Below are 13,362 nucleotides of genomic sequence, written 5' to 3'. Positions count from 1 at the left end.
GAGGCTATTTTGGGGATTTTCGCCTGGATTTGGCCTACCTAATTTCAAAAGCTTCTCATACCCACAAGCAGAGGTGCACATACAAAAGTTTGGTATCATTTTACAGGAAACCCTTTGAAATTACACAAAACACTGTTAAAAGTGCTCAACATGGTTGTATGTGTTGTCAGTCCTCTAATAAACACAAAAATAAATAGGCGCTTTTTGGTGTTTTTTTTCTAAAGTCTGTATTTAAAAGTGTATAACTCTGGCCCTGAGTGGGAACGAAACCTGCAGACAGATTTGTTTGATTCCAGAAATTGCCAGCTTACAGAGGAAAAAGGAATTTTTTCTCTATCATTATAAATGCAAAAGTTATTTTACTCCAACTGATGGGAGGAATAATACGCTTTTTGTATACTTTGTATATATATTTCTGCCTAAAAACATTTGAAGTGCTCCCATAACCACATACAGTGGAATAAATGCAATTGCTTTATATCATTTTAAAGAAAACACTTTGAAGTTACATAAAAAGCTGCTGTTTGTGACAAATAGTGTTATTTATGTTGTTTTTCATATGATAAAACACCAAATTTTATTTTTTTATGTCATAAATACTGTCTCTGATAGTGTATAACTCTGGTTCTGGGTGCTCTAGCAGACTGCAGAGAGTTCTGGTTGTTACCAGCAGCAGACAGTAAACACCCAAAAAAAGAATGAACTCTTTAGCATGTTGCATTCAAAAGTTATTCTCATTTTACTGAAGTGTGCGAAAATACATTTTTCATATAAATATTAATTTTTTGTTTTGCACATATAATAAATAGCAAGGTATTATTCATGCACACAACCAAAGAAAATGCTGTGAATGGACTCATTTTTTAGTGTAGGACCTAAGAGAAAAGATGATGTATCATTTGTGGCTATATGTGCTATCTGAGGCAGTCCACACCCAAGTTTCCCATATGTTTACAAAAGACGATTTTTTTACCTCATTATTCATTCGACGATTGTAGGATATGTGATAATAATAGGACGAAAATAACACTGCAGTTTTATTCCTGAGAATGAGAGCTTTCATTTGATATAAGACTTGCCCATGTTTGTCATACTTGAAAAATATGAAATATGTGAATATTAAATGATATTCAAAAATATGGGGGGGGGTGATAGTGTAAATTAAGTGTAACTAACTTTCTTACAGTAAAACATATCTCAAAGTGATGCATATCTGCAGAAACTAGAGAGTCTAAGCTTTCAAACAGTATCTCATATGTGGAACTGGGTCCACGACAGACCATTCAAAATGAAAGGAATATTTTATATTAAGTCAAAATAAGATAATTCTGGACCCGGTACAGGGTCCACAGAGTCAAACAAGTTAAAGAGGTTCTAAAGAGAGGAATAAATGTAAATTTTGTTGCTTCCAGTCGAACTTGACTACTGCTATTATAGACGGGTTTCAGCAGTAACAACATAAACAAACCGCTTTGTGGAACAAACGTAACTTCTGGTAAACTTTCACAAAGAATCAATAGCAACTAGAGTAGTTTGATTCTGAAAACAAGCAAAAGAAACAACAAGTAGATTACCTTAGTTTAAATCAAAGCGTTTCAAAACCTACACTGAGCTAATGATACTGTGTAAAATGTGTACTATTTTATGTATACAATGTTAACTACAGATCGGCTGTCAAACCTCCCTTCACATTTCGGTGATCCATGATCTCCATCTCCCCTCGTCTTTAGAAAACCAAAACTTTGTTATTTTCGACGAGGTATTTGTCCCAGAGTTCAGTTTAGCCACTAGCAAGACCATTAAACAAACAGAGACCAGTGCCCAGTTGCATAAACATAGCCGTGACATTAAGACTGCGTCTTAAAAATGAGTCTGACTAACTAGCAATTAGTTAGGGCTAATCTGTCTTATTATTTGTATGTAAATTAAACCAATCTACCTTTCTCTGTAAAATACTTAAACAGTTATGATCAGTCTTGAAGAAAAAAATTCATGACTAACTTTTAAGACTAGTCTTAAAGGTTTATGCTACCGGCCACAGAAGTTAAGTTCCGCCCAGATGCGTAACCGTGGCAATGCACGTGTGTCCGATAAAACGGTCTATACTCAAAAAATAAAATGTAAAAAAAAATGCTGGGTTATTTTTAACCCACCATAGCTAAATTACAACCCAACAGGTTGGGTTCGTCACTTTTTGACCCAATTGCTGGGTTGAAATTAACTAGTATTTTTTAGAGTAGGTCATGTGGTAATCGAACTTACGGTGCAAATTTTTGGTTCAATGTTTGTGTTTCACCGGTAAAATGTGTTACTCTTATTGTTAGTTATGCATTTGCAAAATTGCCAATTGTCCTATTTATCCAATTTTCATGTTACAGTCTACAAAATACTGGACTATCTTTAACCCAACATTAGGTCAAAAAAGGGAGAAACCTATTTGTTGGGTTAAATTAACCCAAAAAAGTTTATATTTGACCCAACAATGAGTTAAAACAACCCAACATTTTGGGTTAAAACAACCCATCATAGATTAAATTACAACCCAATGGTTGGATTCCTACTATTTTGACCCAAAACTGAGTGAAATAATTTTGTATTTTTATTATTGTACAACTGTGACATTTTTGTTGTAAACAATTGTAAATAATTGTACAATAAAAAAAATTGGCATGTTGGGCCACTTGATGTACACTTGATGTAAAATGTGAGTCCCGAAGCGAAAGCAGTTGCAAACTGTTAGTGCTGTAAACATTAGTGCATGAAGCAAGGACAGATCTTGTAGAACGTCTGATCTCCTGATCTCTGGGGGCATCTAATGTGAACGTTTATTATTTAAATCATTCATGAGGCCTGAGACTCTGGGATGGCTGAAGGCTCCAGATTAAATTCTCCCTGGGAGCTTGTTATGAGAAGAGCCTCAGGACAGACAGCACACCCCAACCCACCACCACTACCACCACCCAGCCCAATATTGGCCCCCTCTGCTTGCCCTATTTGTTATTTAGTCTGACACTGTTTATAGACTACTAAATGTTCCCTTGGGTTGGAAGAAAGGGCTGTGAAGATGCTTAACCCCCATCAAGTATGAGGCCTTGAACTGTTTGTGTCAACAATGAATTGTGATCTAAAAGATTTACTGCTAACGTGAAGGTGAAAATATTTTTATGTCTTGTCAGTGGAGACCCTCACCCTTTCTCTGTCCACCAGGTGATGAGCATGCTTAGCAACCCCAGCGCCGTGGCCCCTCAACAACAGCATGAGTTCTCCATCTCACCCCTGCACGGCAGCCTGGAGGCTTCCAACCCCATCTCTGCAAGCTGCAGCCAGCGTACGGAGTCCATCAAGACCATCGACAGCCTCCCCTCCTCCCAATCCTACTGTCCCCCTACGTACAGCACCACCAGCTACAGCGTGGACCCCGTCACTGCGGGCTACCAATACAGTCAATATGGCCAAAGTAAGTGTCTCTCTACTACTGTAGCTTTACATATCATTTAGCTCACCTGTCGAAAATTTCAGTGAAATTCAGGAGCCGGCTTAAGGGTGCACTTTGTAGAGTTGCGCGCGTTTGCCGAAACAGTGAGTGTCAAGAGAGAAGATTCCTCGGGTAAAGGGAAGGAAGAGAGTCAGTCTAAGTGGGATTAAAGAAGTAAACGTGGCTGACAGGAGAAAGGTTAAATGAGCTGTGATTTACTCTCTCTGCTAGCTGTCAGCGCCAATGTCTCCTCTATAGACAGCTAGCCCACCCACAGGTGCGCGACTGCTACCGTACACGCCGACAGCTTCCTTTCTGCTGTTGCTTACGCTCTGCGCTTACTGTCACACTGACAGATGTCTGGCACCGTCCGCACACACCCTCGCTCTGCTCCGCCTCAACACTCAAGCTAATGACGAATAAAGGAAGGAGAGGTTCAAATAACACCTCCTCAGTCGAAATAATCAAAGGGCTTCAGACCAAAAAACATCAGAGGCTCATGACATGCCAACAGCTAATGCCAACGCGCTAATACGCTCTCATTCAGAAGCCTTTTTTATATCCATTAATCATATAGGTTTTGTCATTATTTTTGACGTTTTGATCGAATGATCATTATGTTTACTGCTTGTCGGAAAAGGAGTGGCGCTAACTGCGACGCTAACAGAAAAAAGCTCAAGTAGCGAAAACTCAATCCTGTCCATTTCAAAATGCAAAGCCCTCAGGTTTAACCTCCTCCGCTTGGCTGTTTCCCTCCAGTTTCTCATTTCGGCTTTGAGGACGGGGTGGGAAATTTCTATGCAAATAATTACCTGAAGGTTACAGCTAGCCCAGTGCTAACTTAATAAGTTTCCCAATTTCAGTTTCACTCAAGGACAAACAGCAAGGGAGGCCCAAGTTGGTTTTCTGTTTTAAAAGGGAAGTCGCTTGAGGGGTTAATTGGAACTTCCCTAGTTTTTGCACTGCTTCCATCCTGTCCCCGGTTTGTCCTCCCAACCCCGAGCTCAATTCACAGTCTTTTTCCACCAATCTAATGTCTCTCGCTTATGTATTTAAATTGAAACCACGTGGGATGCGAGACGGATCAATGCCGAGGTCCCAGGTTGTAAGGGAGACTCAAGGTGCCCTCTGACCCTGGATTAGCCCGCAGGATAGAGTCGACACGTGCTACTGATAAAGATCGCCCAGCGATGCCAGACTCCAGATCAATCCAATGAGACTTGTGCCCTCAGGTGCAGTGTTAGTCACACCATTTTGTGTGCTACACCTATCTGGTGGGAATCTCACAAGTTCTGCCACTTCTTCCGATCTATATTGGATTTTGTGCAGCCATACAGATGCATATCTTGATCAACAGTAACAGTTTTCACAGGCATGGAAAATTGAGTGGACTCATTATCTTAATCTACTCAGTACAGCTGAAAATGTTTTAGCTTCTAACTGCAAAACTGATATTCAATACAACTTGCGACACTTAACCCTCTGGTGCTCCTCATTTAGGGGTCACAGTCATTTCGTCCTGGTCAAAAGTGGCCAGGAAGACAAAATGGTTTAAGTGTTATTTTTTATAACCTACTGTACATTTTGGATCAGGTTGCATACTAATATATGCATACTTCGCATACTTAGTAATGTGTAAGCAAATACTGACAGATATGAGTGACAGGTGGTCTGTGTTTCAGTAGTGTGTTGATGGGACCTCACAGTGTGACGTGAAGTGTCCTCATCACAGATAACATCTGCACTGAAATGAATCCCAAACTAAACCCAAATTAGTTTCTTTACATATCAGTTATGTCTCAAAAGATTAATTGCTTGCTTTGTTTCTGTGTGCAGCTGCAGTGGATTATCTGGCTAAAAACGTCAGCTTGTCCACACAGAGAAGGATGAAGCTCGGGGAGCACTCGGCTGTGCTCGGACTACTACAGGTGGAGACGGGACAGGCGTATTGATGAATCTGTACATCCCCCATTTATTTCACCAGCATCCCACCATATTATCCGCAGTGCCCACGTGAGGCCTATTTGACCAAGAAGATCCCAGGCAGTCTTAAACTCACCTACAATATGGGTGCATGAACACACAAGCCATTCCACAATAAAACGGACGCTATTGTGCCGCATCTTCTTTCACGCCCTGCTCTCTCTAATTCTTTCACAACAAAGAGACTCTTTGAGGGCTTCACAACGCCAAGGGAAAGCCCATCGGCATCCAATGAGCACACATACAGAGTAGGCAACAGTTGTAGCCGCTTGCCCATTCCAAACCCTTCGGACCATGTTGTTTATAGGACTTAAAATGATGGTATTATATTTGTTATTATTAATGTGGTTGTTCTTGTTGCATTTACTATTGTAATTTCTCTTTGTTTACATGTTTCACTTCTTTCACATGTTTAGTTTCTATTTTAACCACAAGGCCTTGCTTAGCAACATTACACTTCTGATGGAGACACGGAGACGTGCTGACAGCTTTGCAGACAAAGCTTATAATTTGTTAGTCTTATTTTTAAACCTGACATTCCAATAGACTTGCTGGCTATTGAGGCAGCTGGGTTGGTAAATACTTGTAAAACCAAGATACAACCTGTGACCTGCCCTCTGTGGGTGAATTATCAGTGTTATTTATGATTTTTAACCATTCACTTTCCTGAAATATGATGACCATCATTCACATTTTGGTATTTTGCGATGGAAAATGTAATGCACACTAGTTGGTTACTATAATTGCCATTAATATCTCTAATAAAATTCAAATATAAAGAGCGCACTTATGGGCAAATTACATTTTTTAGGCTTTTTTGGAGCTTCCCGCGATGCTTCTGTGCTATTCATGGCAATTGTAGTCATAGTGTAGCATTGAGAAATGTATACAAACCTCTTAACATTCAAATATCAGCAATATATCTCAAAACACATTTCAGAACTACACATTGGTGGCACTTTTCGTTGGTTAGGAATTTATTTTTACACAGAAATGAAGTGAATTTAAACTACGAGATTCAGATGTTTAAGGACCAACCCTTGGTAGAGACTATGGTATAATGGGACTCATTTAGTCTTTTTGCCATTGATACATTTTACATTTACGCACTTGGCAGACCTAACTTACGAGTACAGTGTACTACAAGGTATACTCTTTCAGCATGTGTGTGTTCCCTGGGTTCGAACCATAGACCGTAAAAAAAGACGGATGTAGTATCCCCATAGGTTTCTGATCGTTTTTGAAGCTTAAAGTAGTCGTTGCCTGCCATCGCCATCTTGGCCGCGCATCACTCGCGGATATTCGAAAGTGGATAAAAGGCGGGACTTGGGTGAAGCTGAAGTGACTGGTTGCTGAAACCACACCCACCTAGATCGACTCTAGTGATAGCAGAGTCACTCAACTGGCCACGCCCTTAATTATGCAGAACTTTAAGACTTAATACCATTTAAACGGATGAGCTACAAAAAAATGCACCCCCCTCACATTTGTCATGAAGGGCAAAATTAGCTATACAGACCAAAAACTATTGTTGTGACAGGGTGTAAACACATTATTTTCTACTATAAAGTTTGCCATTTTAACATGGAAGTCTATGGGAATTGACTCCCTTTTGGAGCCTGCCTCTAGCGGCCAGTCAATGAATTGCAGTTTAAATCAGTTCCGTATTGGCTTCTTCAGAAAGATTTGAAGGTTGCCCCTCGGTTCGAATCCATGACCATTAGCACTGCTAACGCAATGCTTTAGCATACAGGAGCACAGTTTAGTCCCCCCTTTAAAAGTGTGATGTTCTCTAATGATGTTTGGAGGAAAAGAAGTAACAAAGTTTTTTGTGGCACCCTTTACAAATGTGTGCCAGACCATAAAATGTATAGTTATTCCAAAATATGAACATACAGTATGGAGGTGAATATATAGTGACCACATTTATTTAAAGTTTGCCACTCTGACTTTTAATTCCACATGTAGGATAATAATTTCTGTGACCAAAATGAACTAAAATGAAACTGTGATTGTACAGACTGATCCAGCAACATAGGTTTGCAATGAGATAACTCTGAAACATATCCATTTTGAAACGTACAACATTTTGTAGTAAATAAAAAAGACAAAAAAGAAATGTGAGAAAATTAAGTTTTTAGTGTGTAGCACTCATTTCTAATACAAGCATTGATCTACCTTTGGGATATTTAAAGATATTTAAATCTGATTGGGTAACGAAACCTTTTCCAAATATCCTTCCAACCTCAGTTGCTCTTTATTCTGTCATTGTTTTTGCATATGTAATTTCCTTTGATATATTTCTGTTCAGCATGTGTGTATATTATCATGGCATAATTTATTCAGCTTTATGAAATACTAGCGTAGTTGGAACTTGTATTGGCATTTACTACCTTCAGCCTGTTGGTGTCTTTACTCTAGCACTGGCATATCTGTTATGGATTAAAGCTCAAAAACTGGATAAATAAACAAAGATTCCTTCTTATTTTTTCTCAATTTTGATTGTCTTCTTTTTTTTAAGTTAAGAGAAGCCGAGTCACCATGTGGATCATCCAATAATCCCATAGCGATTAATTGGTGTTTACAATAAGGCACAATGTATGGTAAAAGCATGACATTCAATAGATCACTCAGTGATGACATATGCCCGGAAGTATCATGTAGTTTTGCTTTACCACCTACAGTACTGCTAAATTTACACAGCTCCATGACAAGCTTTTAATCTCAAATATTCACTAATACTTAAAACATAAAAATCTATTGACATTCACCATATACAGTCCTTTCATAGCTTTGATGTCGCTGTCAACTATAATCATGATTTAATCCCCATTTTAACAATGCAGTATTTTTATAGCCCCTTTGAAGTCAAGAACATCATGACAGTTGTGGTGATTTAAGATACTAAAAATATCTGTTTCCAGTAATTGAGTTGCACTGGAATTGAATAGAGAGACGAGTAACAGGACCATCAGAGCACTGGAGTCACAGAAGGCTTGTGTCAAAGCCGAAAGGCCCCGGGGCCATTTACTGCACTTCTCTCTATGGGGGCACAGTCTGGGCACTGAATACCATCCAATGTATAATGGTATTAACGACCCGTGATGGAGAAGATGCGGGCGCGTGTTGCTCCTCCCCCCTGGGAACGGAGCATCTTTGTGATGATGGATTATATATTCTGTACGTTCAGTCAATTTAATTAAAATCATTGTAGGAATATTGTATCATCATGCAAAATGCATCACAAGACAGTGAGCATCTGGGTCCATTTAGCAGATGTACACAGTGAGGAAATGTCTCAGGAATGTGATTGTGCTCTCAGGAATTCCTCTTTATGATTCAGCTGTCTTCAATGTGCTATGATATCATAAAATGCCATTTTAGATATTTGTAATATTACTATTAGGGAAGCAGCTGCTTGGCTGGATTTGAAAAACAGTTAATCTTGCTTTTTGGGATGATTTGAAAAGAGCCGCATTGATTTTGAGTTATTTCTCCTTTGTGGCACATAGATGTTCTTTTCACACATTACCATATGATATAATGATTTGATTTATTTACTGTAATATTTATTTTATTGTAGAGACATGAAAGGGGAGAAATTTAGTGATTGTGTGTTACAGAGAATTTTTAGTTAATACAAAATAAGTTAACTTAAAAATTTTCAAATGGGAATTCAATTAAAGGTGTAAAAATGAAAATTCAACTTACAGTATTCAACTTACAGTATGCAATGCAATTTGTAATAATTATAATTTTTTAAAATTCTATTTAGATTTATTTGACGCTTTATTTTGATCATGTTTTCACATACACTTTAAAAAGGTTTAAACTTGTGATAAGTTAAAATAACATTAACTTCATTTGTTAAGTTAAAGTAACATAAAATAATGTTGATTTGTACAATAGGGTGGTCCTTATTTTGCAACTTTTAAAAGTTCATGCTCTCACCTCACCAATATGTTTAAATAAATATTTTTTTTTCAATATTAATTTATTTAGAGGTTGCTCAAGACCTTTGAAGCTTAACACATTCGCATATTATGTGATACTTTGTTCTAGCATGTATAATTGTTTAATAATATACAGTATACTTATGGCAGCAATGGACTTATTTAAGCATGCTCCTTGTAATTAAAACTCCTGTTTTAGTTGTGATATGTCTTTTAAAAGCAAAAAGTTTCCATGTGAATGAAGCACAATAGGCAATATACACTGAGACAATGGCTCAGGCAACACGAAGAGACTGAAATAACTGTAACCAATTTATCCCTTCAAGAAGTAAGTTTTATGTTAGTTGTGCATTTGTAAATGGTTAATTTTTTCAAGAATTTGTGATTTCGAAAATATTCAAAGGCTTTGAGCAACCTCTAGATGGGTCATTCTTTACAGAAATATTACATGTGAAAAACACTTCAGGGTTACATATTTTTATATTTTAAACTGAAACAATATGTTATTTGAATAATTACACCACCTTGAGCCATTAATGTAGCAATATTTGATTTTTATTAATTAATTAGAATTCCAAGCACCACAAAAGTGTTCGTCCCCACAGTCATGTACAGAGAGAAAATTCTTTATTTTGAGATCAAATACAGTGTTTTCTTCCATTTAAACTACAATAATGTGTCCATAACTATCAAATATATGATGTAAATTACATTAAAATACAAAATGCTAAATAAATATTATAAAATATATAATGAAAGTAGTGGTCCCCTGGAGTTGTGTCACTGGTGTTTACCATTTAAAAAAAGCTCTTATTTTTAAATCAAAATCAAACTGATGACATCACTTGACTTCCTTCTTTCAATTTCCTGTAGATCTATGAAGAGACGCCCATATAAGTCCACTGTCTCTTTTCAGTTATCAGAAATCTTCTCATTTATCTCATGATTTTATATGAAGCTTTTAGTTTAAGTCACTGGTATGACCTACTTTGTTGTTTGGCAATTGCAAAAAACTGGAATACAAATGGATTAAACTACTTAATTTAGTGAGTATAGAATAATTGACAACATGTGATTTAATACTTGTCACTATGGGTAACACCAGTGAAGATCAGTAACACCAGTGACTGGTGATTTGTTGTGTCACTGGTGTTACTGTGTTTTTTTCTTTCACATTAAATAAAATATTTCACATGTGACATGATGATCATTTAAATTCATTGAATGCTGCTACACATAAAAATTAACCTTTAAAGCTGAAAAAAAATTCATAAACACCTTTAATATTGCTAAAGGAGTAAGGTAACACCAGTGACAAAAAAATGGTGCAGTCTTTAAGTACTTGCACACACAAAAAAATAAAAAATCATTAAGCTGTCATTTATGTGTACTCATAAAGTCACAGAGTAATCTAATAATGTGGTCCAAGTTTAAATGTTAAAAAAAAAGAAATCCATTTTAAGACATCTTGCCATACCAAAAGTGGACGTTTCTGTCGAATGACCCAGATATTGTAGGAACCATTAAAAATTTTGCACACAGTGTTTTTTTATGATATCATAACACATTTAGGGGGTGAGAGTTGAACATTTCAAAAAAAAAATATTTTGACCCATTATAAGGACCACCCTAGTGTGCATATACAGTACATATTGATACATATTGTTTCAAAGCTGCTTTTCATAAAAATTTCTAAAAAAACATTTTAAAGCCAAAATAGTAGCAACAGAATCATTTTTCTATATATAAAAAAAGTTTTAAATAATTTCTGAGGCCTGTGATTATAGGTATTTCAGGTCACTTATACAACAGCATCATGCCACAAGGTACAGACTGATTTAAACATGTCTAAAGAATTTCACCCCCACACCCGTCAGCTGTTATTATTATGTTTAAGAAACTCTGCTGTGTCAACCTCTCGAAAATGTAACAAAGAAAACACTTACAAAGCCTAACATCTCCTTAAATCCCATAATTATTCCAGGATACATTATGTACCTGAGCCCGGGTGTCTGATCTTCACCAAAGGGATTCCACATTCCTACAATCAGCTTACACAGACAGATCGCATGATTGCCTAATAACCTGGATTGGTAAGTAGAGCGCTTAACAGAAGATTGTCATAGAGGGAAGAATGTATCCCTTTGACAGACACCATTGTTCATCATATTCAGTTTCTCTAAAGCATTGTGCTCTAATAAAATGGATTTTTTTCAGTACAGATGTCAATAGGGTGAGACAATTTGATTTCTCCCCGTATTTCATACAAAGTTTCCGTTTTTAAAGCCAGCCTTTCATTTGCCGTCTCCAGGCACCTAATACTAGATTATAGCCCCCCATAGTAACCCTGGCATCCCTCAACCAAGCCTCTGTGTGCCCCTCCTTGCCCCCAGACTCTAATCTCCACACTCCAGCATCACTGCAAAATTAAGCTGTGAGGGAGCTGGGAGTTTAACCTCGCTCAATACACCCTATTGAAAAAAGTCTTGGAGCAGTCAACACTTTTTTTCTACCAAATACGTCTCTCACATGTACAGTATCTTCCTTTAATGTCCCACGGTGTGTGTTTTTCTAAATCCACCCTGTGCTATCCAAAAGATACTGTAAGATACATCTACCTACCTACCCACCAGGTCAGCTCCCCGACTAGTTCGTATTAATGGCCCAATATGAAATTGAGCTAAAACACTACAAGAATAATGAAACCGAGTCGCATTCGGTGCAGAAATACATACATAAACCTTCTCTGTGAAAACCAGTCAGCTTATAACAAGCGTGACGCCTGGGTATAGACTCAAATACACAAAGACAATTTTTCTAGATAATAGCCTATCACGCAGGATACAATTTAAATTAAAAAATGCAATTTTCACCTTGAAATGAACAAATGATTACAATTTCTATACAAATTAAGGCATTCAGGCGGCGCTTCAGTGCACAGCCCAGGCTATAAAACCTGACATAATTACCATGAAATACATTCCCAAATATTTGTATTTCATGCATTGCTTTAAAACACGCCGTCTGATCTCACCTTCTGGAGCCAATGGTGAAAAAAGAGCGAAAATGAAAAGCCCCTCGACGGGCGAGATAAAAACGTGTAAAAAAAAAGGATGGAGGGAAAAATAAAACAAACAGTAAATTGCTCCTGTTCAGCCTAAAAAAGCCCCTGGTGTTATCTCTAAAAAGGCAAATTACAGAGTCTTATCGTGGAAATCACATCGAATGGTTATCTGCTCAGATGTCTTTCTGCATTTATTTATGATTACGAATATCTTTAGAAGAAAAGATGTTAACTTGTGCATTTCGGTTGGAAAGTTACGGTGGCGCCAAAGAAAAAGCGTGTAATTCGGAGGTGCGGAGCATGATGGGAAATATGCATGGTGGCATCTATATGCAAATACAGATTCAGGCGACGTAACTTATATAACATCACAATAGGCTATAATAAGCAATATAAAGTGACATATTGATAGTGACTCCTTCAAAACAGACAAATCAATGCGGTGCTGTATCAAATAAATTGAAACATATATTATAACACCACCTCACATACAACATATGGCCTCCATGACCTTAGATATTCTCCTTGATAGCTTCAATATCTTATGCAGCATCTCATACACTTCTGAATATTGCAGAAGACTCATACTGTAGCAGCACTCGTCTTGTTGAAATGGAGGATGTGATGGATTTGTTCCCGATAAAGCTTTCGACAATGCCAGGAGAGAACTTGTAAAGACTTTCCTTTCCCTGTACCTCCCCACCCGCTCCTCCATCTATCTCCCCTCGGCCGTCCGCCCGAAAGGCGCACATCAGATTTCAGCACTTGACCTCATAATGCTGAGGGTCAGCGCCACACCAGCAGCAATTTCACACACAAGATGAAAGGGAAATTAACAGTGGAGTTGTTTGAGAGGCCACAGCTCTGGGCTCCGGCCAGCACAGGCG

General features: G+C 37.7%; 1 protein-coding gene across 2 annotated transcripts in view; it reads left to right on the top strand.

The window, feature by feature from the left end:
- Window positions 1-7,929, top strand: part of pax7b (paired box 7b) — a 53,188-nt gene extending 45,259 nt beyond the window's left edge. For both annotated transcript variants that reach the window (XM_065285949.1, XM_065285948.1), the window contains exons 8-9: window positions 3,208-3,457; window positions 5,312-7,929. In XM_065285949.1, coding sequence (XP_065142021.1) covers window positions 3,208-3,457; window positions 5,312-5,427 — 366 coding nt within the window. In that variant the 3' untranslated portion in view covers window positions 5,428-7,929. The remainder of the gene's footprint in view (window positions 1-3,207; window positions 3,458-5,311) is intronic.
- The last annotated feature ends 5,433 nt before the right edge of the window (window positions 7,930-13,362 follow it).

This window comes from Paramisgurnus dabryanus, chromosome 21 (genome assembly GCF_030506205.2).
Source record: "Paramisgurnus dabryanus chromosome 21, PD_genome_1.1, whole genome shotgun sequence".
Classification (NCBI taxonomy): domain Eukaryota; kingdom Metazoa; phylum Chordata; class Actinopteri; order Cypriniformes; family Cobitidae; genus Paramisgurnus; species Paramisgurnus dabryanus.
Note: the sequence above shows the minus strand (reverse complement) of the source record. Positions and strands in the feature narration are given on the sequence as shown.